Source organism: Equus przewalskii, chromosome 15 (genome assembly GCF_037783145.1).
Source record: "Equus przewalskii isolate Varuska chromosome 15, EquPr2, whole genome shotgun sequence".
Lineage (NCBI taxonomy): Eukaryota > Metazoa > Chordata > Mammalia > Perissodactyla > Equidae > Equus > Equus przewalskii.
This window is the reverse complement of record NC_091845.1, coordinates 41,132,185-41,158,130: the sequence shown is the minus strand read 5'-3', so window position 1 is coordinate 41,158,130 and position 25,946 is coordinate 41,132,185. Positions and strand designations below refer to the sequence as shown.

The following is a 25,946-nucleotide window of genomic DNA, read 5'->3' as shown; positions in this document are numbered from 1 at the left end:
CCTGTGTAGGGTGGCCCTCATTGGAGAGGTCCTCCCCAACAGGCTGTGACCTCAGGGGATCCCCAGGCCCTGTCCTGGGCTGTGAACCACACATGGGCTGGCTTAGCACTCCCCAGCCATGGGCAGGCCTGGACATGTGGGACCCCTACTGGGTCCAGCCCAGTCCCAGGACTCTGGAGTTGGCAGAAAATACCCACTGACTCTGGGTGACTCCAGATCTCCCTGGGCTGGCATATTCCTCTTCCATCTCTCTGAAGTGAGGAGTGTCCTACTAATGAGGTCCCTGAGGCCCCACCTTCATGGAGACATCAACCCCCAGAGTTACCTTCTGTTCCGTTTTGACTTTGGCATTGTAGAAGGAGATGGAATCAGGGCCCTCGGGCAGCATTGTCTGCTGCAGCTGGCTGAACTTGTCCTGGTCATCTTCTCCCTAGGGGAGGCCCAACTCAGCTCAGTCCCTTCAGCCTGGCATTGTCAAGATCCACCCTGACAAGGCCTATGGTGGGCATCCTCAGGGCAGCCCCTCACTAGGTTTGCAAACCCCCACCAAGTGTAGGTCACAACTCCCAGCCCCAAGTTTGCCAGCATTATCACACCCTGTAACTGCCACCTCGGAAGGATGAGCCACCCAAGAAGGGAAGCAGTAAGTAGTGTTTTCTGTGTCCCCATCATCAATAACTGGGGAGAGACCTGTACCTGCCCACCTGCCTGGGCTGGCTATGGGAGGGGCTGGGAGCAGCCCATACACTGCCACGTTTGTGGAGAGAACAGAGGACAAGGGGCACTGATCACTGCCCTGTGCTCATCCATCATCCCCACCCCTGCCCTTGTGCCACTCACCAGAGACATGATCCTGCTGACAGGTATCATGCCCGGTCTGATGCTGCTACCCGGCTTTAGTGCCACCTGCATGTCCTCAGGGATGAAGAAGGACTCATTGTACCAGATGTCAAATTCTGCAAGGAAGTAGGAAGACAGCACTGTGAGGTGTGGAGGAGTCCCTGAGGAAGCAGGTACAGGCTGTGTGTGCCTGTCTGTCTGTTTTGTGCCTGTCACAGATTCACCCTCTGTTCACTTCCTGCTCCAGTGTCTCACCCTTTCCCATCATCATCTCCTGCCCTTACAGTCCTGGAAACACACATCCGAAGCCCCTGCCTAGCCCCTGCCTCTGCCAGAGAGAAGCTCTGAAACCACTCCTAGAGCCCAGGCAGTGGCCCTGCCCTGTGCCTTCTGGGACCTCAGGTGGCCCCCAACCTTCCCAAATGGCGCACCTGTGAGCAGGCGGTGGCGACACTGATCCACCAGGTGCTGGCAGTACTGGATCTCAGCCCTGAGGTCACGCAGGTCTTGATACTCAGTACGGTACTGCTTCTTGAGGTCTTTGAGCTTCAGAATCAGCAGGAACTCCTCCTCATCAATGATCATCAGCCCCTGGTTCTCATACTCACCTGCAGTGGAATGGATGTCAGGGAATGAGGTGCCCACCTAGGAGGGCAGGGAGGCATTCCAGAAAGAGGGGACGGTGCTGGCAACACATGAAGACAGGAGACCAGGGGAAGGGCTGGAGCGTGGCATGGGGGTGGGCAAAGCACAAGGAGCACCAGGGGCAGGGAGAGGGAGCTCAGATCAGAGGGCCACTCTGGCATTCTTAGGACAAATAGGAGGGGTGGGCAGAGGAGAGGGTAGAGATAGCCCATGCTCCCTGCTTATTTTGATCATAAACACATCAGCCAAAGATATTCAGTAAGCACGACAATTATACTGATGTTTACCTTTTTAGTAAATTATGCACACAAACTGCTATCACTGGCTAGTACCACAAGGCACTTGGGTAAAGTTCCTCATTAATAACAGTGGATGTAAACCCACATTTTGAACTGTCTCCTTGATGACTTCAATATTCTCTAGCTACTTTCTTGTTAGAGATGATAGATGTCTGTATCACACTGAGTGGCCGTCAGAGGGCTCCAGGAGGAGAGTGGTCAGTTGTGCTATCAGGCATCTCTTCCACTCATGGTCTCTTTTCATGGACCTTTTATTTTAAGGCCTGTCAGTTTGATGAGGGTTGTTAGGTTAAGACAAAATAACACAGTCTGTGGAGTCCACTGCCCACAGCACCTTGAAAGCTCAGCAAAGATGTCATGTCAACCCAACCAGGGTGTGGGACTTCCACCCCCAGGACCTCTGGCAAGTGAGTCTTGTGTGTGACCGATGTATGTGGCTGGGGTATATGAGGTAGTCCCCAGGTGCTGGAGGAAAGTGTTAGCATTTCCACTGATATCTACTGGGGAAAAGTAAGACACATTAAGTGTCACTGACATCATCAATGGAGAGGCAAGGGTCCTGATTCAAGATGTCTGGAGTGCAGCCTCACCAGGTCCCTCACCCTCAGTCAGAGCTATCTGGCCTGTGAGCTGTGGGATGTCCCTGATGTGGTCATTTGGTACACACATATTCTTTACACAGTAGAGTCTTTACAATAGTCTGTTGAGATGGGGAGATACTATGAACATCTCTGGTATTACCCAGAGGTCCTCTGATCATCTGCAAGGGAAAAACTTAAGAGACCTGAACTTAAGATGATTTAGTCTCACAAAAGACTAAATAATGTTCCAAATTCGCTGACCTTTCTGGGCCAAGAAGTAGCCATCAATCAAGTGCTTAGCAGGTATTTAAAAGGATGAATTTACTTGATCTGTTCCCTCAAGATAAAGGTATTTTACTTGGTATTTTAACAACCAATGAGAAAACAACCACTTTTAGAGGGAAAGAGCAAAAATGTTTTTTTGACACTGATAGATAAAATTTTGAATATTTAAAAATATTATTTCTTCTCCATCTCATCCTTCAAAATAATCAATTTTCAAGTATATTTAGGAGTAAGTGATACATCAGGATAGCATGCATACATATTATTTAAAATACGTAAACATGAGAACCAGCCCTGATGGCCCAGTGGTTAAAGTTTGGCGCACTCTACTTGGCGGCCTGGGTTCGGTTCCTGGGCGCGGAACCACACCACTTGTTTGTCAGTAGCCATGCTGTGGTGGTGGCAGCTCACACAGAAGAATAGAAGGATCTGCAACTAGAATAAACAACTATGTTCTGAGGCTTTCGGGAGGGAAAAAGAAAAAGAGAGAGGAAAGACTGGCAACAGATGTTAGCTCAGGGTAAATCTTTCCCAGAAAAAAAACACGTAAACATGAAATAAATGGTCGCATATTGAAAGAAGGTATGGCCAGAGGGGACAAAGAAGTGCTTGTCGGTCCTGTAAGCCCCTCATTCTGGAAGTTCTGGATGGGGGCATATCTGAAACCACCGTCACCCGCCTTTCCCCATTTCCCAGCCCCCTGGAGGGCTTTGTCTTCTGGAATAGTGTGTCATGGTTGGTCTGTAGGGTATGAACAGAGTGGCCCCAAGAATTTGGAAATAAAGTTGCCCTCTGAGAAGTAAATGAGTAAAATGTACCCTCTTTCAATGAGATGATCCTTCTGACCTGCAGAAATAAACCAAATGACATCTGGAGATGCCCCAGGTGATCAGTGAGATCATTCATGAAAGCTGGCCTGGAATGGGGTTGTGATTTAGCAAGGGAAAGTCCAGTAACCTGTGGAGTGCCCTGTCTGGAAAAAGACAATGGGACCAAGCCAGGAATGTGAACAACAGTATGGCCTCTGAACCACTAGCCTCAGTGTCGGGATGGTCACTCATTAAAATGCAGGTTCTGGGCCCTGCTCCAGATCTCCTGAGTCAGAACCATTGGTTGGAGCCTAGGTCTACACTTGACCAGCCCTCCCAGATGAGTCCTTTGCACACTCAAGCTTGAGGGTTCTTGGCCCACAGTGAAGGTGTGGGCAGTGTCTGCCATTAGGACAGGACACCAGGTCAAGGTAATCAGGAGAGTACCTTCCCCACGCAAGGGTCTCTGCTTTCCAAGTCTGAGGGCCCCCCACACCATCTGCCTTAGGAGACGAGACTTTGACGGGCCAGCAGGGGTACTGAGGGTTTGGCATGAGGAATGGTGTTAGTGACAGTGAATCCCTTGGCCCTCTGGTATACACATTCTCATTTCCTTCCTCGGTCTCTAGTATCTTGATCAGCACCCTCACCCCAATCAGACCACTATGGGCAGTGAAGAGACCACACCAGGATCCAGGGACCTCGTGGGGGTCACCAACTGCCCATCTCCCTGGGGAAGCCTCTACAAGACAAAAAGCCTTTTTCTCCATGGGCAGCAGCATGTATCATTTGGAAGGCTCAGCAGCAAGGTCTGAGATAACACAAAAATGGGGGACCCACGGTAGAGGCTGGCTGATAGGGGAGGACTCTGTGGCTCCCCAGGGCTGACTAGAGCCAAGTGATGACCCAGGGATGAAGACTGCACCCCAACATCTCTTGCTGGCTCCCTTCCATCTCGGTCCTCCAGTATCCAAGGCTGCCCTATTTGGAGCAGGATGACTCAGATCCCATAGCCCCCTAGCCATCTAGCTTCCCATCACATTTACCTTGCTTTTCCCTTAGTGACTTCTGGAAATTTAGCGCCTCCTTGGTCATGTCAATCTCCCGCTTGATGGCATTGATGCGCTGTGTGGTCTCGCTGGCCCTTTTCCTCCGCTCATTTAAGATGGATTTGTTTTCTTTGAAGATGCGGTTAATCTCACTACCTCGCTCGTTCTTAAAGTCCTCAAAGGCCACAGGCTTGGAGGGTGGGGTGCTAGGCCTGAAGACGGAGATGGAAGAGAAAGGAGAAATGGGACAGTTGTCTTAGAGCCACCAAGCACTTCACCTTTCTTCCATGGGGCTTCGGTAAGCAGAAGGCCAGAATTTCTGAGTACCACCTACCCCAGATGGAAGCTCAATTGTATAGGGATCATTCCTTCATCTCTGTTTCACTAGGCACACAAGGGCACATGACCATTGCAGAAAATGAGGAAGCAAGGAAAAGTGTAAAAAAAAGAAAGGAAAACAAAAAGCCATTCACTATCTATTGGCAGCCACACTTTGGTGTATTTCCTTCATGGATTTCTTTGATACATTTTTAAATGTTTGGGGTCATGCAGTATATATAGTTTTACGTCTTACTTTTTTCACAGAAGCATTGTTTCATGCTATTAAAAACCCTTAGAGAACTCTAGCTAATGAGATGTAAGATGACGTGTTGGGGCAGGGGGAAGTGGATTGTCTGAAACCTATTTTGAAATGCATCAAAAAAATAAGATGGATGGAAGGATGGAGGGATGGAGAGAAAGAGGGACACATGATGAAATAAGTATAGTTAACACATTAATTGTAGAATCAAGAAGGTTGTTCACTACACAATTCTTTCAACTTCTCTGAATGTTTGGAAATGTTCGCAAGCTAGGGGGAAAAATTCTTCATGAACAACCTTACACATTTCAAGAGCAGAGATAATAATTCACTTGGTGCCTTTTCCCTAATTTTTTCAAAATTTTTTTTTTTACTTTTTAAATTAATGATGCAATGAAAGTGTTTCAAATTTTTTTTTTTACTTTTTAAATTAATGATGCAATGAACTTCTTTTTGCATAAATCTTTGCCCACATCTCTAGTCATTTCCTCAGGATATTCCTAAAAACTCAATTACTGACTCACCAGGGAGAGGAACTTGGTGGTTGGAGGAAGGGGTCTCAGACCTTGAGAATTTTGTACCTTTTGAATGCATTACTTATTCAAAAAATATGTAAACTTAATTATTTAAATAATTGCTATTTGGAGGGTCTAAAACGATTCCATATATAATTGTGCATCTTGGGTGACTCCTGAGGTTGGACCATTTTGCACGTGCATAAGCCATCATGTTTCCTCTTTTTGGACTGTGCTCCCAGTCTTTGCCCACTATCTCCTATTTTATTTCTCTTCTATCTGCAAGTGCTCTTTACATGTGGAGAATCACACTCTGGTTTTGGATGATCTGGTGCAGGAGCTAGAATTAGATGGTCACCTGGGTGGGCGTAATTCTTCCTTTGGGGAGTCCGAGGAAGGGGGCTCGATGTTGGAGGTCTCCCGGTCCCGCAGAAGCATGTCTTTGACATCCCCATCCTTGGAGGATGGGGTCAGCTGAGTCTTAGAGATAGAAACATCCAAGTCCTTGCCACCCACAGGGCTGCTGGCACCTTCCTTTCTTGCCGAGGAGCTGGAAGGAGAAGACAGGGAGACCCCAAGGCTCAGTCATGGGCAGTGAGATGTCTCCAATGCTGATGGGAGTAACCTTTCTCAGTCCTCATAAACTAGAAGCCCCATCCCACTCAGTGCCCATATTGATCATAGACCTAGGCCAAAGGGCAAAAAGTACAATCCTAAGCCATGCAGATGCGGAGGAAGAGAGCATTTTTCTCCCTTTAATCAGAACAAGCAGCCCTCCCTTCAGCAATCTCAGCAGGAGACACCTGGGAAAAATGGGCAGTCTCCAGGTTCGAAAGCATGTGGTCCTGTTGGGTGGGCCGCAGCCTCCCAGGAGCATCATGACTGCTGAGGTATTAGTCACACAAGTGTCCCTGGGAAGGAGTGGCAGAGCTCCACCCAGGGTGGGTCTGTCTGCGGGCCAATGACAAAGCAGGACAGGTTTGCCCTGCTGCTCTGACCAGTCCACAACCTGCTCTCTCCACCTACATCAGTGTCCACACCAGCTCCCAGGAAAGTAGGCACCCTCCCTCTTTAAGTGATGGCGCCTGGGATCCTCCCTCACAGAGAGGCACATCTGGGCAGGCCTGGACTGACAAGAGGATGCCCCCAGCTCTTTCCACCGTTTCCTCCCCTCTTCTTCTTGCAACAAGTGTGCATTGGGGAACCAAGCCTCAATCCTCCTGTTATTGCACTAATCACCTGGTGGCAGAACAGAGAGGGCTAGGGTGTGACTGCCCTTCCTGAAGAGGCCAAGGGCATCAGCAACCCCTGCTACCCAACTCCTGTCCTGTGTGTGACAGTTGTCTACAATCAGCCTTGGCCTGTGTCCTTTTACAAGTGATAGTAACAGCAACAACACGTTTCTACTGAGTACTTTCCAGGGACAGGGACTGCACTCACTCACTTATCCTCACAACTCCAATGACTTTGATGCAATTATTATTATTCCCATTTTAGAGATGAGGAAATAGACACACATACCTCACACAAGGAGACCCCTTGGGCAAAAGAAGTACAGAGCAGGGAAGTGAGCCCAGGCATCACCTCTGGAGCCTGTGCTCTGGCCCACAGCTACCCAGCACTTCCTGGGGAGGGTGGCTCATTAAGTGAACTTTGACATCCTTCCCACCTTGCAAATACAAATGAGTCTTGCCTGAAAGGTGAATTGGTATTTTTAGGTGACATGACTGCTAGTCAGCTGGGACACAGAAGGTCTCTGGTTGGGGGTGGGAGGGTTTCCACAGGAAGTACCAGAGGGCAAGTGCTGGCTCGGCTTCTCACTTTGACTGCCATTCATTAGTGGTGTGAACTTAGAAGTAATTCCCCATCTCTGAGCCTCAGTTTCCTCATGAGTAAAATGGAGTCATTAACTCTCACCTCATGGAGTTGCTGTGCAGATGAGAGGTGACCAGCCCCAGCATGGGCCCCACAGATGTTGCTAGTATTGGCAACAATGAGGTCCACTGTGACCACGCAGTAGCTAAGACACCAGGGGGAAGATGCAGACAGCTTGTGTCCTCCCTTTCACCAGTCAAAGAGGGTCAGGTGCTGAATAGGCAGAGCATCAGGAAGGTCACTCACCTGAGTTGGTCTTTGAATGTCTTCTTGGACTTGGCTTTCTTCCCAGGTTTGGCAGAGAAAGGGGCAACCCCGAGTCCAAAGCCTTGTCCGTCAGGCTCGCCCACTAGGTGGCCATCAACGTCCATAAGCCCTGCCTGGATAGAGGCCAGTTGTAGGGCCAACGGTTAGATTAATGGTTTGGGGCACTCGTGGACCCAAGTGTATATGAGCTGAAGGCTCAGGTGGACATGTTCATCCCACACATCAAGAAGTGACTGCTGCTGCTGCTAGCTTCAGGCTGTCTCTGACCATCCTACCAAATGTCCACTTTCCATATCAACTCTTCTCACTGATCTGTGGTCTCATCCTGTACCCTGAGGATCTTAAGGCCTGTTTCCAGCCTAACTCCAGGAACTGGTCTTGTTTATTATTAGCCGTGTCTCCAATTTTGGAGATCATTTTGAATTCATATTTGGTTTACTTCTGCATGGGTCACCCCATGCTCATCCTGGTATTATCTTTACCTGTTGCAACCCTAGATCTGCTTTAATGCAGGACACTTGCTGCCTCTGGAAAGATCTAGGGATGGAAAAAATCTGACATGAGTCCTGTCAACAAGAGGCAATCGTGCTTACCTTCTGGACAGCAGAAATGGCTGCAAAGTCATTCTTGTCTATGAAAGTGTACTTCCTGCGCAAAGCGCACTCCACTTCCTGTTCCTGTTGGCTTGGGATAGAGAGTGAAAGAACACCTTGCACCTGGGGCCATGTTGAACCCTCTGGGGCAAGAACCAAGTACTGAAGTTAGAAGATATTTGGGTGAGGCCCATTGTGATGGAGCCACGCCCTCATCATGAACCAGACCAGATAAAACAAGCTCATTTCATGCCCCCTACTCCCCAGTGCACACACCCAATGTCCAGCCCAAAAATCTGCAGGGGCCACCCGTATGTGCCAGGAACATCTGCTCCCAGATGACTTAAACAAGGACTATAATCCTGCCTTGGGACCATGCTTCCCCACCTGGGTTCTGTCTCTAACAGGCCCTTCAGAATAATGTGATCAGCTTCTGTCATACCACCCAGCATGAGCTGCTCAGGCTACCGGAATGTCTGCATGCAAACAAACCGCAAACACCTCCTGAGATGGGGTGGGGGGAGCAGGAGTGTTCATGATGCCCTGCTGTGGCCACACTCAGGGCTGGCACTCCAGAAGGACCTCCTGTCCAAGTAATAAACTCAGAAAACATCCACCAGGGACTGCCTCCTCTTTGAGTAGCCCTCAAATGGAGTGCTGTCCTCCCTACTTCCCCCTGGTTAAGGGAAGGGCAGGAGGATTTGAGAGCTCAGGAGCAGACACTGTCAGGGACACCAAGAGCCTGAGCACACCCTGAGGACTCTGATCTCACTCCTCACACACGAGAGATAAGGTGGTGCACTTGGAGGCTGCATTCAGACCAGGGGAAATGAAAATGGCAGCCTCCTGTAGGAGTTGGGTGGGTAGGGAAGGTCCCTCACCTCAGAACCACCCGGAACTGGTTGAACACCTCCTGGATCTGTCTGAGGTTGATTATCTGGAGGGAAGAGAGCAAGGCAGAGGTTAGACCTCAGGGGCCACAGAACCGAGGCTGTGTCTATGTTAGTAGAGAAACCAGGACCCCTTGGCTAATGCTTTGACCATCTGTCCCGAGAATGGGACATCTGTAAACAGTCTCTCAGTAGAGTGGTAGTCAAGCCCTCCTCAAGAACAGAGAAACACCTGATTAATAGTTTTTCAAACTAAGTATTTACTGAGGCTATAAAAATCACCCTTTCTAAGTGAAGATCTCTATAAAATTAAAATGACTTTAGTCCTTGAAAATACTAAAAGAAAAATTTTAATAAAATTTATTGTCCTCAGCTCTGTCCTGCTTCCAAAAGGTTCCATTATGAGTTTTTCTTGTGTGAGGTACAGATGCATACATACCTGTGGCTGGAAGAAGGCCATTGACCTCCCTCTTGGCCCTCTAGCCCACAAGCACTACCCCTAACAGAGGGTCAGTCTGGGGCTGCCCCTGCCAAGAAGGCCAGAAAAGCCCACCCCTCAGTTGTCCCAGGCCTGCCTCTTGTAGCTGCCCACAGTAATAGACCAGGGGGATCTGCCCATGTAGCTCCCTGAGGAGGAGTTTGCTGGCCTGCACTATAAAAACAGAATGCATCTTTCCCCCTGAGCGCCCTTTCCTCTGTGGCTGCTGTCTCTTCCTCCTTGGCCCTCTCTGACATAGGCCCTGGGGGTCTGCCTTGTAGACAACCAGCATGATCACCATGCTTTAACAGATCACTCCACCTGGCACTGCCAAGCACCTGAGGTCCTGCAGCTCAGTTAATCCCAGCTCAGTTTCCCTCCCCACTGTACAGACAAGGCCACCAAAGTACATGAGGTTGAGCATTTTGCTGAAGTCACTTGGCAAGGAAACAGCTGAGCTGGGATTCGATCCAGGCCAGCCTGGCTCCACAGCCCATGCTTGTGCCCATAGTGATGAACCACCTACTGTGTGTCCAAGGCTGTTCAAGGCTGCTGGCCACTCTATGGGGCACCCACAGCCTTATAACCCTAAACATGGAAGCTGAGGCATCGGTGGGCTGAAGGGCCCCTGAGGCCAGGGGTCCAGCACCACCCACCCTACCCACTGCACAGTGTGAGGTTCCAAGGCCAGCACAGCACAAGTCATGGTGTGCCCAGGACAGGGAGGCCCAAGCCCACTGGGCATGGTGGTCCCAAGGAGGGGCTCCTTACATCGATCTCGTCCAGCGTCCCCTCCAGGTACCTCCGCACTTGGGAGTTGATCTCGGCAATCTGGATTTCATCCATGGGATCGTAGTTCACAAGGCTGCGGTTAGCCTTGGAGGAAGATGAAGAACATGTTGATGAGCTCCAAAAACCTGAGCCCAAGTAGGGATGGCAGGGGTCATTCTGAGAACCAAGGTGGGGAGGTTGGGCATAGGCCCTGGCCGCTCAAGCGAGCTCCATTCCCTTCACCATCAGGTCCTGGCAGAGAGGGCCTGACTCACAGGTGCTCAGGTCAGCAAAGGACAATCGGGTCAGGGAGAAAAGGCAAGGGCCTGCTACTCCAAGCAAGGAGGCTATGCTGGCTGAGTCTCAGCAGACTCTGTAGATGAGCACCACAGGAGGAAGGTGGCTGCCGCTGCCTTGAGGTCCCTCTGGACTAGGAGTATCAGCCCAGGCAGGTCACTGAAGGACTCCTGCCCTCACCTCCTTGCCCACATGACTCCCTGCTGCTGCCTCTCCCCTACCACCCAGCCTGCCCCACCTCCCCCTGACCTTGACTCATCGTGCTATCTACCCCTGTACTTCTCCCTGCCAGGCCCTTGGCCCCCTGCCCCTCATTCTTATGCCTACTGCCTACCTCTGATCCCTGACCATCTGACTCCCCTGTCCACATCAGAGGATGCTCTTCCAGTACCCCTGCCCACTAGGCATTGCTGGCCCCCCAGACCCTCTGCACCCCACCCCAGTCACCCTGCCTACTTGGTCCTCCTACCCATCTGGTCCCCTCCCCACCCATTCCTCTGCCTATGCACCTCCCTCTGCCCATCCAGCATCCCAGCTCTGACTCCCTTGCCCCCACCCCCACCTCTAGCTCCTTACCAGGCTGTCATGGATAGCTAGCTCCTGCTTGAGCAGCACCAGTTCTTTCTCCAAGTTCTTGACCATTCGCTGCCAGGGAAACATAATTGGGGAGGGGGGGAGGGCGTGGGCAGGAGGATGGTCAGTGAGCCCACTCTGCCTCTCCCACATCAAACCTACAATTCCCCACCCTGTGCTCAGACATCCTGGCCTTTCCTGGTAATCCATGGAGTGTGATCTCAGCATCTAGACGATTCCTCCATACCGGCAACTTTTCCACAACTGGGGTGAGTTTAGGGTCTGAGGGGACCTCAGCAGTGCCCTGGCCTCTGCGTCTTACAGCAGAGAAGACTGAGAACAGGGTGAGCACAGGCACCCATAGGGCCACCTCAAACCCTAACTTCCAGGAGCTCCAGGACATTTCCAGTCTACCAGGGTAATGGTCCTCTCAGGGCAGCTCTTGCCTCCAGGAGCTTTCCATGCTTGGTGGTACCTTTTACCCTCCTCCTTCCCAACCACTGCACAAATGTATCACCATTCCCCACTGATAATCATGTATATGTTACCTCCCATTTTTTGCTACCACAAACCATGCTGCAAGAACACCTTTGTACTTACAGCTTTGTGTCCTTTCAGGTTTCCGTAGGGTAGCACAGTGATCTACGAAGCTTTCTGCAATCTGCCCCCATGACCTCTTTCCTCTGCTCTCCCCTAGCTTATACCACTTCCACCAAACTGGCACACTCTGGCCTCTGCACTGCCTCCCCTCTGCCTGGACACTCTTATCCCAGGTATTTCCATGGTTCACTCCCTTAGCTCCTTCAAGTCTTTCTTCAAAAGCTTCTAAATTCACCCTCTATGAAACTGCAACCCCAACCCCACCCTACACCACTCTTTCTTAAAATGTCACTCTACTTTTTTCATAGCACGCATTACCAACATAGCCTAGAGCAGAGCTGTCTAATAAAACTTTCTGTAATGATGAAAATGTTCTATATCTGTGCCATGAGCCACATATAGCAATTGAACACTTGCAATGTGACTATTGTGCCCAAGGAAGTTTTTAATTTTATTTAATTTTAACTAATTTAAGTGGCCACATGTGAGTAGTGGCCACTGTATTGGACAGTGAAGCTCTAGAATGTATGTATTTTTGTTTTTAAATTGTTAAAAATTTTTAAAGAAAAACTGTACATATTTAAAGTGTAACACATGTTTTGATACACATATATGTAGTAAAATGATTACTACAGTCAAGCTAATTAACATACCCATCTCCTCACCTGGTTACCATTTTTTTGTGTAGTAAGAGCATCTGAGATCTACTTTTTTAGAAAATTTCCAGTGTACAATACAGAATTATTAACTATAGCTATTATGCTGTACATTAGATCCCCAAAACTTATTCATCTTATAACCGAAAATTTGCACTCTTTGATCACCATCTCCCCACTCCCAGCCCCTGCCCTCTCCCCTACTCCTGGTAACCACCACTCTACTCTCCGCCTCTGGGAATTTGACTTTTTTTTTTGAACTGAGAAAGCACACATTTTATTTTTATTTATCATATCTTTGCCCAAAAAGTATTTGAGGAAGCTTATATACACAAATAACTTGAAGACGGAACACGTCACCCTCTTGCTTCAGTGGCTCCTCCCTGCCGTAGTTAACCTCTATCTTCACTCACAGTCAGCTCAACGTCGTTTCCTCAGCAATGCCCTCGGTGAACTCCCTGATGAAGGAGTTCCAGGGGATCTCTCTTCCACAGCATTCATAATTTGACTTTTTTTAATTTTAGGTTCCACACATAAACAAGATCATGCAGCATTTGTCTTTCTGTGCCTGGCTTATTTCACTTAGCATAATGTCCTCCAGGTACATCCACGTTGTTGCAAATGGCCTATTTCTCATGTTTTGTATATATCTCTCTCCCACCCCCAGCAGACTGTCAACTCTTCCAGGGCAGACATTTGCATTTCTGTTTGTACATTAATGTATCCCAAGTGCTTCAAAAGCTGCCTGGCACACAGTAACTGCTCCATAAATTTTAGGTGAATGGATAAGAGATCCATTTCTAGAAGCAGAACTGCTAAGACATTTACACAGGGACTTTGTGCTGAGAACCTTCACTGTGAACAAGGCTTCCTTTAGTTGTCAAAAAATGGCCGCTGGAGGGAGCCCCTGACAGCTGGATCCCAGGACTGGTGACCAAGGCTGTGACAGAACCCTGGCATCTTAGGGGCTCAAAGCAGAGCACAAAGCCTGAACTCAAGGCACATGATCAGGGTCCAAATCCTGGCTCTGTCCCTCTGGGCAGCCTCAAGATGGTCCTTCAGGTGGACTTCCTATGAGGAGAAGGGGAAAGACTAGATGGCCAGTCCCTACTCATTCCCACTCACTCCTCCCAGCTGAGGGATCTCAGCTCTAGAAAATGCCTCATGCCCTAGTTAGGAAAACTCTGGCCGAACTGTTGGGGGCCTCCAGCTTGGATGACTGTCCAGTGTGGCACGGAGAGCCAGACTTAGACCTCTGGGCCAGTCAGGTGATGTGGGGAAATGGGCCATTTTCTCCTACCGGTCACCAGCCTCCATGTCACACCCTGAGAGCATGGGAGCCAATTCCCCCAACGCCTGGCAGGCTTAGCGGCCTTCAACTTGCCCTCTTCTACTGACTAGAGAGAAGCTGCTTAGAAGCACAGGGCTGAAGCAGCAGACCCCATGGAACAGGGTCTAGCAGCACCTCCTGGCTGACCACCTCCCTTATAAAAATCAGGGCCATTTTCTGGATGGAGAAAAATGCCCTGGAAACAGCACAGACTCACATAAGTTTCCTGATGGTGAGGTGTTTCCATCTTAAACGCAACGAGGATAATTCAGAGAGTTCTGCTTAAGTCCCACACCAGGCTGGCAGCCGCTCTTGGCCTGAGAAGTTTCCCTATTTTGACCCCATTGCAGCTGCAGGTGTATCTCCTCTGGCAGAGTAGGATACCCCAGGTTTCTCTCTCCTGACTGTCCAGGCCCATGGCTCAGAGCCTTTACACCCCCTCACAGAATCACAGACTGACAGATTGGGTGGGTCGTTGGAGGTGAGCAGCCCAACTCCTTAGTCCACAGATGAATACCCTGAGGCCTAGAGTCTGAGCAACTCCTCACAGACAGCTAGTAGCAGAGGTGGATCAGGAACCCAGTCTCCTGCCTTACAGCCAGCCCCACTAGCCAAGGATATTCTGCAGGGGCTATGCCACCTCGTTGAAACAGGCATCAGTACTGAAGATGGTACTGGAAACAACTGGGCAATGCAGGCTACAGTACAGGAAAGGTGAAAACCAAAATAATTTTCCATGTCCCTCTCAAGAATGCATGCTTATAAAGGAAGATATTTATCATGAAGATTATAAACATATTCACATTTGATGACATGGAGACTTGGCTGTCCAAGATCAACAATGCAGACTTCAGAACAGAAATTACATTAAAGAGCACAAAAGGCCTTGCTGTCAGGTGCAATGCCCACCCAGCCAGGTTCATCGGGTGTTAATGTGGTAGTCCTGAGACAAGAGAACACCAAATATGAGAATAAGAAAAATAAATAAGAAAATCTTCAAGCTACAGAGAAGCATAGAAAATAATGCCATGAAACCTGAGAAGGCCATCCCCAAATCTAACTTTAACAGCATGCTGCCGTATTGGCTTCAGTTTTTCTAGAAATAAAACATTTCAGATAAATGTGAAGCCTCTGTGTACCCCACTCACAGTCCATTCCCCCTGACACGCAGAGGGAGCCTCCAGCCTCAGTTGGTCTTTTCATCCCCACATGGTTTTCCTTTTACTGCACACTCACACATCCATTAATGATAACCAGGATTGCTTTGCATGTTTTTATACTTGGTGTAAATGATAGATGCTACCATTCAGTCCACGTCAATCCCCAAGTCAATTTCTCACTTGAATAAGTTATCCATGCTCGTAGTTCTAACTCTGGCTCCCTCCTCCGTAAGTCATTCAGCTGCTCTCCTGTTAAAGGCTACTGATCATGTCCCTAACTTTTCACTAGTGCAATAAGCAGGGCGAGCACTGCCCTCTGTTTAAGTCTCTTCGGGTGAAAATGCCTCTAGAATACCCAGAAGTGACCCTGCTGATCTGTGGAAGTGAGTAGAGTGCTAGCGAACACTTACTGAGCATTTACTTCATGACAGCACTGTGCTAAGAGGTCTCTACCCGTTATCGTATTCTGCACAACATCTCTTTGAGAGTGGATTCTATTATCTCCCCATTGACAAACGAAGACACTGAGGCTTAGAAATCCTATGTATCTGGCTGACACCAGATAGCTGATGAGGGAAAGAGCAGGTTGCTGAGCCAGGACAGCTCAAGGCAGGGGCCAGGGCTCTTAACTACTGTGCCAGTGGTTCTCAAGGTGCGGCCCTGGAACAGCAGCAGCAGCACTGCTGAGGAACTTATTAGAAACGTTAATCTTCAGGCCCCACCCTAGACCTATGGAGTCAGGAACTCTGGGAATGGGGCCAGAGACCTGTGGTTCAATGAGCCCCCAGGGTGATTCTGATGCCTGCTCAAGTTTGAGAACCACTGCTCTGAGCTCTATGCCCTCCTCAACCTCCACACCATGGGTTAGTTCCACAGGGCCAGAGGGACTGTTGTTTCCCTTCAGGATTCAGAATCTGGAAAGTTTTACTGGTTTGTCAGGAGCTTATGGCATGTGTATGCTCCTGTTTCCAGTAACTACGATTCCATAAGCATCTTAAAGGAAAGCCAAATTATCGATAAATGTGTTTTTACGTTACTAGATGTTGCCAAAATGCTCTCCAAAGTGGTTGTATCAGTTACACTCTGACCAGAAACAGATGTGTTCCTGTTTCTACACATTCTCACCATCATTTTGCATTGACCGAGAAATTCTAATTTTTGCTTGTCTGAGAGTGGAACTCCACTAAGGCTTAACATGCATTTCCTTAGCTAATGGTGATGTGGAGCATTCCCTCTGATTGGCCAGCTCCACTTGCTGGGAGAGGTCACTCAGGCTGAGAGGAAAGAGGTCCTGTAGTGACATAACCAGATGAGTCTGAGAGATGGTCCAGTCCACATTGATTTTGCTCCGAAACAGTTGGCTCTTAAGGAACTCTCATATGGAAGTCCAGGGTACTCAGAGGCCCTGAAGCTCACAGGTGAACTGGTGATGGCCTGACTTAGCCCTTTCACCTTTGCGGCAGCTCCCAAGGGGTTCTCCAGGGACTCTGAAGACTCTGGCCTATCCCACAGTGGAAAGGGACTGACCCAGGATTGCATGGGCATCTTTGGTTGAGGCTAGAAGAGAAGCCAGGCTCGTGTGACCTAGGCAGGAAACCCACACACCTTCCCCACAGTGAGACGCCTGCCCACAAGCACCTTAGTACCTCAGCGTCATACTTTTCGTTGATGGCAGGCTCAGTGGTGACAAGCTTCATCCTGCTGGCAAATCGCAGTGAAGACAGCTGAAAAACAGATCAGACAGACCTCTATGTTTTTAGCCAATTACTTGCAAGTTGAAATATTTGCAAAACAAGCAAAAGGAGTCCACTAGGAAAGATGAATCTCTGCATAGAGGCACACTCCCACATGGACTGCAGGGTCTCCTGGGCCCATTGAGTGATGTCTGGGGGATCCTGCCCAAGTTCCTCTGGAGGGGCAGCCAGCCAGGGGTAATTATGGCTGGAGGCCCATGAGGTGGCTACATAAGCAGGCATTTGGGAAACAGCCTTGACACCATGCCCCGCTGCACTGATGTTACATGAGGGGTGGAAAGCTGCTCCCTGGCAGTGAGGGGCAGCCAGTGGTGGGTGGTACGAGGCAGGCCCTGAGATCCCAGCTCCACACCACGCTGGGCTGACTCCTGGGCCTGAAACAGGGAAGGAGACTTGGAGGGGGCATGGGTTACCCAGAGTGGCCCAGATGAAGGACTGAAAGGGTTCTTCCTTTGGGCAGTCTGGGTGGGCCATTGAGAGCTCTGCTACTGACCAGCTGCACACGGCAGCCAGGCCTTGTAACTTCTTTGTAGCGTCAGGGCGACCTGCCTCATAGGGTCACTGGGAGACTTGGTAATGAGGTAGTAATGTGCTCCGGACAGAACTGGCCCACAGAGAGCCCTCAGGAAGAGGCCCCTGTCATTACAACACTGTCATTGGGGTTGCTTCTCTGTGCGGTGAAGTCAGACTCTTCTGCTCCAAGCACAGCAGCAAGTGTAGCCATGAGCCCCTCATGGTTACACCTGCACACACACGCAGTCACTGCAGAAAGCAACACAACCCATGACAGGAATTGTTTAAAAACATTTGTAGAAGAGAATCTTTAGCTTCCACACCCCCAATATGCTTTTGTCCCAAACTCAAAGACCCCTTCAGCAGCCCCTCAGGGCTCTGTGGGCTCAGGCCAGGGCCAAGATACTGAGTGGTGTGGGCACAAGCCTCTGGGGATGGTAGATACCAGGAGAGTTGCTTCCTGTGCAGTTACCATCTCAGGGGAGAGAGGGGCCTTCCTCTGTCTTGGAGGACATCTTTCTTAACCAGGCAGCCAGGCGGCCCAATATTCATATGGCTCCTCTTGGGGTTCACCATGCTTTATTATACTATGAGACCAGGAGGTTCCTGAAGCCTTTCTCTGGGGATGCAGCCTGCACGTCAGCTGGAGCTCCCCTCCCTGGCCTCCCAAGTCCCAGGGCACTGAGTAGCTGGCAGGAGAACCCCCCCTGGAAGTTGGGAAGATCCCTAATGCACAAAGCTGGGAGGTCGTGCAGGAGCGTCTTGCCCTGCAGTGTCCCTGGAGATGACCTGCTTCACCGAAGTGGATTCCCCAGATGACTGAAGCTTGCCTTAAACATCTACATTTGAAAAGCAAAATGTCTAAGGAGAGCTGTCCACATCTGTCTTATTTATGATGGGTGGCCCTTCAGAGGAAGAGGGGAGCCCTAGGCTGGGTACCCAGCTGTGTGGGTTCCATGTGTCACTGCCTTAGCCTGTATTCCTACCCCTGGTTCTCATAAGCTTCTTCTCCCCCCAGGTCACCTGTGTCCAGCTGCTGACTGTATCTACCTGAATCACAGCTCTGGCCACAGTCCTCCCCTACTGCAACCCCGTGACAGCCCAGCCACCTGCAGGAGAACAGCCGAGGCCTCAGCCTGACCACCAGGGCCCATCCAGCCCGAGTTTCTTCTTCTTCCTCTCTTTCCTGAACCCCCTCTTGCAGTGTCTAGATATTCCTGCACAGCCCACACCTTCAGGCCCAGTTTCCTCTGCCATGAACATCTCTGCTTTCCCTACCACCAAGCCAGCTCAGCGCCCACATTCCTCACCCTAGCTTCAGGAAAAATCCCTCCCTCCTCTAAAGGACTCATACGTCTGGGCCTCTCACATTACTTAGGGCCATGGTTGGGAATTCTGAGCCCCAAGGCTAAGTATGACTCATCTCTGCTGAGCTGCCTCCGACTACACTGCACATGGCAGGTGCTTAATACTTACCATAGCCTGGAACTCTGGTTGTTTTCAAGATTTTTAAACACGTGTTATTATGAAGAAGAAGGAATCAATATGCTTCTTGATTCCAATTCACAGGAGCAGCACCCCAGAAAGCATGGTCGTTGCCTCCACAAAGCTGGCTCTCAGCCTCCTCTCTTCACATAGGCTCCCACACTGAGCCCGTCTCCTGCCTGGCTAATTCCTTGACACAGCTTCTGCCCCTTGCTACTTGGTATTTGGATTCTGGCTGGGACCCCTCAGCAATTTTGGCTCAGACTGTTCCTCTGGATGCCTCCTTTCTTGACAACGTCTATGGTTAGTGTGCCAGCTTAGCTAGCCCAAAGCCACCTTACCCAGCCCTGGTACCCATGAGGATGGAGTCCAACCTGGTCACACTGGCTGTCTTTACATACCGTTTCTTCTAACTGGGCGGCGTCTCCATAGATGTTTGTCACAAGAACCATATTGCAATTTCCCCCTGCAGAAAGCAGGATACAGAAGGGCCATAAACCATGTGGGTTTTCCATCAGGACATTCCTTTGAGGCTGGTGGGGTCTATTAGGGACTGAATGTTTGTGTAGCCCCAAAATTCATATGTTGAAGTCCTAACCTCCCATGTGATAGTATCTGGAGGCGGCTCAGATGGGAGGTACTTAGGTTTATATGAGGTCATGAGGGTGGAGCCCCCATGATGGGATTAGTGCCTTTATAAGAAGAGAAAGAGAGACCAGAGCTCTGACTCTCTTTTTGGCCTCTCTCTCTATGCTATGTGAAAACACAGCAAGAAAGCGGCCATCTACAAGCCAGGAAGAGAGTCCTCATCACGAACTATCCCTACCGGACCTTGATCTGGGACGTCCAGCCTCCAGAACTGTGAGAAATAAATGTCTGTTGTTTAAGCCACCCAGTCTGTGGCACTTTGTTATAGCAGCCTGAGCTGACCAAGATAGGGTCAGAGAGGACACACCCAAGCATGTATGAAGCTGGGCGGCAAGGGGAAGAGGGAAGGGAGGGGGAGAGGCCAACAGATGTACCTAAAAGAGGAACCGGGGAAACAGCAGAGGAGAGATGGCGTTGGGCACAGAGGGGCAAGGGCAGGGGAGAGGGCTGTGGGCCAGGGCTTTGCTCATGGTGTCACTCATTTAATAATTAGACACCAATGACTGCTACCAGGCCCAACACAATAGCCTGGGAACACAAAGGATGACAAGACACCTGCTCCTCTACTGGGGAGGCTGTATTGGAAGGCAAGACATCATGGGAGAGGCCCTCCACCTGGGTCTTCAACGTGATGAAGGATTCTGGCAGCTGGTTTAGGGATCCCCTTTAGAAGCAAAGCCTAAGCAAAGGTTCTGATGAGTGTACAGCATGGCATGTCATGGGTGAAAGAAGAGGGCACTCTGCTTGATTCTGCCTTTGCAGGTGTGTCTGAGGTCACTGCCATGGGGAGGGAGCAATTCTATCATCACCAGCAGAAGATGTGCCAGGCTTGTTCCTCCTCCCTGTGCAACAACCACACCCTCACCTAAAGAGTCCTTCAGGGCATGGGTGAGCTTGCATTGCCGGAAGGGAATGTGGTCCCGCTTCTGGTCCCCAAGGGCAATGATGGCCTGCTCCAGGAATGACAGCGACTTGTTGATGTAGGTAGCTTCCTTCAGGACTCGGCCCTCTGACTACAAACCAAAGGGCAGTTCTGCTTCAGACTAAGTGGAGAGGCTGCCCCACCAAGAACACTGCAGGTCTGTGGGTAGGCCAAAGCCTCCTTCCAGAACAAGGGTCTTCCCTCAATGTCACAGGATTGTATTCCATCTTGGGCTAATATTAATACTCATAGGAACACTCGTGTAAACATTCATGTGACTGCTTGTGTGAATATGAATACTCATGTGAATATTCCTATGAATACTCACTTAACATTCACACTAATATGAATATACATAGGAATATCTGTACAGATACCTGAGCAAATAATCCTGTGAATATCCACACAAATACAGACACTCATAGGAATGCTCATCTGAATATTCTTGTGAATACTTATGCTAATACTCACACTCATATGCATACTTGAGAAGAAATACTCATGCAAATATTCATGTGAACACACACACTATACACAAAGAAATGCTAATACTAGCAAGGAGCATTTACTGAGCGCTTACTGAGTGTCAGCCACCTTGCTAAGAATTTAGGGGCCATCACCTCATTTAACGTTTACAAAAATCCTGTCAGGTAGGAACCGCCTCTATGTAGCAGCTGTTCCCCTTCTGCTAATTCTGTCCTTCCAGCTCCTCAGGGTCAAGCCCACACGCTCCACTGTGCCTAGCTCAGGACTGTGCTTATGAATGCCCAGTGACGATGGCCCATGTGCACGGGCCCCATGCTGGAAAAAGGCCTGTGGCTTATTGAGAAGGAACCTCTTGCTCCCCCGACTCACCCCAGACTTCCCCAGCCTTTCCGAGCCTGCTAGATCCACCAAGTTAATTTTGGAAGTGATGTACTTTTCATCTGATAAGGTCCGTGAATGGGCCTATGAAACATCCAAACAGAGGTTACACTGTCACAGGGAGAAATTTCTGACAGAGCAGGCCCTGGGGGAACCCGCCGCCCCCTCCATGCTGTTCAAAGAGCTCAAACTTACCTCCACGTAGATGGTGAAAATGCAGTGTGACCTGGATGAGTTTTTGTTCATCGTGTGGGAGGCTATAATCCTGTTGGTCTCTCCCTGAAGAGGAAGGAAAGCATACACAACATTTTGAAAGATTAAAATAAAGCATTTGGGTCATTTTTCAACTATACTGGCAGCTATCCAAGTGATCTTATGTCACTGCAGTCAGCTGGGTCTTCCAGGCAAACCGCATTTATAAACTGGTAGAATAGGACAAACTGGAGGCCAGACGTATACTTTCCCCCATTGCTGGGGATGCGTGACTTTGTATAGTTTTCTGAAAAGCAAAGTGGCAATAAGAATTAACAGCTTTATAAATAAGAATTAAAAGCCTTACAAAATTCATGAATATTGAACGATAATCAGTGCACAAATCCAGCAATTAGGGAACGACCTATCTGCAAATGGAATGTTATGCAGACAGGAAAATACTGACAATTAGTTCTTAATAATAGAAAAATGCAAAATCCAAAATCATAGCAAACTGACTTCAACAGCACATTAAAAGCTTCACACAGGGCTGACCCGGTGGCGCAGCGGTAAAGTGCACACGTTCCGCTTTGGTGGCCCGGGGTCGCCGGTTCAGATCCAGGGTGTGGACATAGCGCCGCTTGGCAAAAGCCATGCTGTGGTAGGCGTCCCATGTATGGGGTGGGGGACGATGGGCATGGATGTTAGCTCAGGGCCAGTCTTCCTCAGCAAAAAGAGGAGGATTGGCAGTAGTTAGCTCACAGCTAATCTTCCTCAAAAAAGAAAAAAAAAGCTTCACACATGGCAACTAAGTGGTATTTACCCCTGGGATGCAAGGATGATTCAACATATGCAAATCTATCATTGTGATACACTACATTAACAGAATGAACGACAAAATCATATTCTGGTACGATCTAAGGAATGCAAAAGCATTCATAGAAGAAAGAATAAACAGCTGCCGTTACCAAGATGTTAATAATGGTCACTTCTGGGTTGGGGTTTATAGGTCATATTTCCCTTTTTATACAGGTTTGTGCTTTCTTCTGTATGTGAGCATATATTACTTTTAAAAATTAGGAAAAATCAATAATTTGTAATTTTAAAGGGGCAGCTGGCCCTTGCTGCTAATTCACAGGATTGGACCCTATGGCCAGAACACACTTAAAAGGAGATGTGACGGAAATGGCTGTTGTTAGAGAAAAAGGTCCTTGCGAGAGGGACTCCTGTCTCCTTAAAGGCCCGTGAGAAATGCTATGAACAAACTGCAAAGCAGTGACACCATGGCTCCCTGGGGAGAGTGGAACACCTGAAGAGGAGGGAAGGGCCTGGGCTGTGGAGCAGGCCTGGCTGACCCTGTGGCTGTGTCACCTCTCACTGTCTACCAGTCCAAGAAGGACTGCTTCCCACCAATGACTGAGTGTGGCAGGGATACTAATATAGATCTGTTCTTAGCTGGCCAACTTTGGCTCAAGGATTCCTGACTTCTTTACACTGAAACTTCTTTACACTGCCTGGCAGTCTAGGACGCTTCCACCCGACCTTCCTTCCCTTCACTTGAGGTAAGACTTGCATCATGACTTGATGGCGATCCAGCCTTACCTGGTTCCCTTCCTACTTCCTTGACACAGGAATTTCCCCTCACAAAATCTTTGCACATTTAATCCCATCTTGGCGTCTGCTTCTCAGAGAACCCAGACTAGACATACTTTTACAAGACTGCTGAATAGACGGACAGTTGACTTCTCACCAATAACAATGGAAACCATAACTTTGGAATAACGTGTTAATGTAGTAAAAGAAAACAAATGCCAAAATAGAATTTTATGCCCAGCAAAAACATCTTTGAAGATTGAGAGTAAAAGAAAGACATTTCACAAAGCAAAATATTGTTTATCACCAGTATGCTCATTTTAAAGGATGTACATCAGAGAGCAGGAAAACAACCTCAGATGGAAAGTTAAGGAGAAAAGCAATGAAAGTGGTAAATATGAGAGTAAATGTAAAAGAAGACTGAGTATACAAAACAGTAATAATAATGCCCTGCAGGGTTAAAACACAAAGACATAAAAGACAAGGCAACAATCCTAAAGTTCTTGTAGAATCCAGGAGGAGGGAAAAGGTTTTTATTAACTTTAGATTTTTTAGAAGTTTTTAGTTTTAAATATTTTATTTTGAAATGTTATAATATAGTAATTATAATGTTATGATAAAATAACATTTTCTTTTTATTTGTAAGAAGGAAGTTTCAAAGAAATGTACAGGGAGGTCCTCTGTACCCTTCACTCAGCCTCTCTCTATGATAACATCTTGCAAAACTATGGCACAATATCAAAATGAAGAAATTGACATTGGTATAATCCGCAGAGCTTATTCAGATTTCCTCAGTTATACATACTCATTTGTATATGTATGTATGTGTGTGTGTGTACTAACTAAATATGCAAGGTTATTTCTAGGATAAACAGAGAGAGAGAATACAAATATGAATAAATATATAACTTCCAAACTAGTAAAGGGAGAAACAAGTATAACAAAAAATATCCAATTAAAAAGAGGGCAAAAAGAAAAGTAGAACAAATGGAACCAAGAAAGCACACAATAATATGATTTAAACCCAAAAATATCAGTAACTACACTAAGTAAAAACGGGATTAAATGCTTCATTTAAAAGATAAAGACTGTCAGACACCAAGACTGAATCATGATGAAACAGAAAATATCAACAGATCAATTACTAGTAAGGAGATTGAATCAGTAATCAAAAATCTCCCAAGAAACAAAAGTCCAGGATGAGATGGCTTCACTGATGAATCTACCAGTGAATTATTTTTTAATCCTCTTATATGTTCTTTTCACAAAAAGCCAAAACAAAAAATTTACATACATTCAACTAACCTAAAATTAAGAATTTTTTTCATCAAATAACACATAAAGAGGGGGAAAAAAAGCAAGCCACAGAAAATAGAAGATATTTACAATACATATAACTGAAAAAGAACTAGTTTTCAGAATATACCAAATTTATACAAATAAGTAAGAGAAAGAAAAAAGACATCTGTAAAGAAAGTAAACAAAAGGCATGAACAGGGAAATCGAAGTGGTCAATAAACACATGGAAAGGTCCTTAATCTCATTGGTAATTAGGAAAAATGCAAGCCAAGACCACAGTGGGAAGCACTACACACTGGCCAGATTGCTCAAAATTTTGTCAGAATAATGGGATTTCTGATAACCTGCTGTGGGAACATACCATCATGGAAAATAGTTGGCATTATCTACGAAAGCTTAAGACACACATACTCTATGACCCAGCAATTGCAGTCCTTGGATTTACCTAGAGACATTCATGATTATGTGCACCAGATATACATACAAGGATGTTTCCAGAGGCATTGTCTGAAATATCCCCAAACTAGGAAAACCCAAATGTCCATAATAAGTAGAATGGATAACTAAACTGTAGTGTATTCACACAATGTAATACAATGATGAAAATGAAAAACACACAGCAAGAACATAGATGAATTTCACACAAAAAGTAGGTAACGGGTAAAAGAAATGACAGAATTCATTACATATGATTCCTTTTATAAAAATTTCAAAAAAATTAAACCATGCTGTTTGAGGAAACATAGGTGGTATGCTATAGGTGGTAAAGTTATGAAGAAGACCAAGGAAATGATTACCATACAAATAAGGAGAGTGGTTACTTCTAAGGGCATGAATAAATATTTATTCATGATAAAAACTCTTCACAAACATGGACATTCTTTAACCTTAAGCCATGAAAAACCTCCTGCAAACATCATTTTTCATGGTGAAATGTTAGGAGCAACAATAAGACAAGAATATCCCATTGTCATATGGGGGATCAGAATTGGCCACCCCAAAATATGTCTCTCTGGCTTGATTATTTTTAAGGACAAAATACTCTGAAGGAAACTTTGACCTTCCTGTAACTACCTAAGAGCATTGAAGATAGAAGGCCTGTTCCGGGAAGGAGCTAATACCATAAGATAACTATATTATAACATAAAGTAGCTGTGGTAGACAGGAAGGCAGTAGCAAGCCCATTTTTATCAAAGTTCTCTTTCCAGTCTCATTGTCTATAGATGGCCCAGCAAACATTTGTTTACCAAACATTTGCTTTTCCATCTCCATGTAAATTGCCTTCCTCCCCTCTGAAGTCCTAAACCACTACTCCCAACATCCTCCTTTGTCTTTGGCTAAAGATGGTATTTAAGGTGGTGAGCTTTGGCCATTTTGGTGAGTTATTCAGTTTTCCTGGGTTTCTCCCATGTATATATGTTATTCAACTTTGATTTTCTCCTGTTATTCTATCTCATGTCAATTTAATTCTTAGACCAGCCAGAAGGGACCTAGAGGGTAGAGGAATTGTCTTCCCCCACTACAGCTCCACTGCAGGGGGCTCTTTCTTCCCTGTAGATGCAAGGGATCCAGGTTTAAGTCAC

At 47.6% G+C, this 25,946-nt stretch overlaps 1 protein-coding gene across 8 annotated transcripts in view; it reads right to left on the bottom strand.

Annotated features, from left to right (window-relative positions):
- KIF9 (kinesin family member 9) overlaps window positions 1-25,946 on the bottom strand; it is a 51,081-nt gene that overhangs the window by 13,597 nt on the left and 11,538 nt on the right. For 5 of the 8 annotated variants that reach the window (XM_008520292.2, XM_070575582.1, XM_070575585.1 and 2 more), the window contains 15 exons: window positions 21,475-21,558; window positions 21,271-21,363; window positions 20,359-20,506; window positions 19,247-19,311; window positions 16,740-16,817; window positions 11,351-11,419; window positions 10,478-10,582; window positions 9,220-9,275; window positions 8,339-8,429; window positions 7,725-7,858; window positions 5,962-6,153; window positions 4,506-4,720; window positions 1,272-1,448; window positions 841-956; window positions 326-430 (listed from right to left, as the gene is read on the bottom strand). In XM_008520292.2, coding sequence (XP_008518514.1) covers window positions 326-430; window positions 841-956; window positions 1,272-1,448; window positions 4,506-4,720; window positions 5,962-6,153; window positions 7,725-7,858; window positions 8,339-8,429; window positions 9,220-9,275; window positions 10,478-10,582; window positions 11,351-11,419; window positions 16,740-16,817; window positions 19,247-19,311; window positions 20,359-20,506; window positions 21,271-21,363; window positions 21,475-21,558 — 1,728 coding nt within the window. The remainder of the gene's footprint in view (window positions 1-325; window positions 431-840; window positions 957-1,271; window positions 1,449-4,505; window positions 4,721-5,961; window positions 6,154-7,724; window positions 7,859-8,338; window positions 8,430-9,219; window positions 9,276-10,477; window positions 10,583-11,350; window positions 11,420-16,739; window positions 16,818-19,246; window positions 19,312-20,358; window positions 20,507-21,270; window positions 21,364-21,474; window positions 21,559-25,946) is intronic. The other 3 variants (XM_070575583.1, XM_070575584.1, XM_008520290.2) reach the window with 1 other exon arrangement.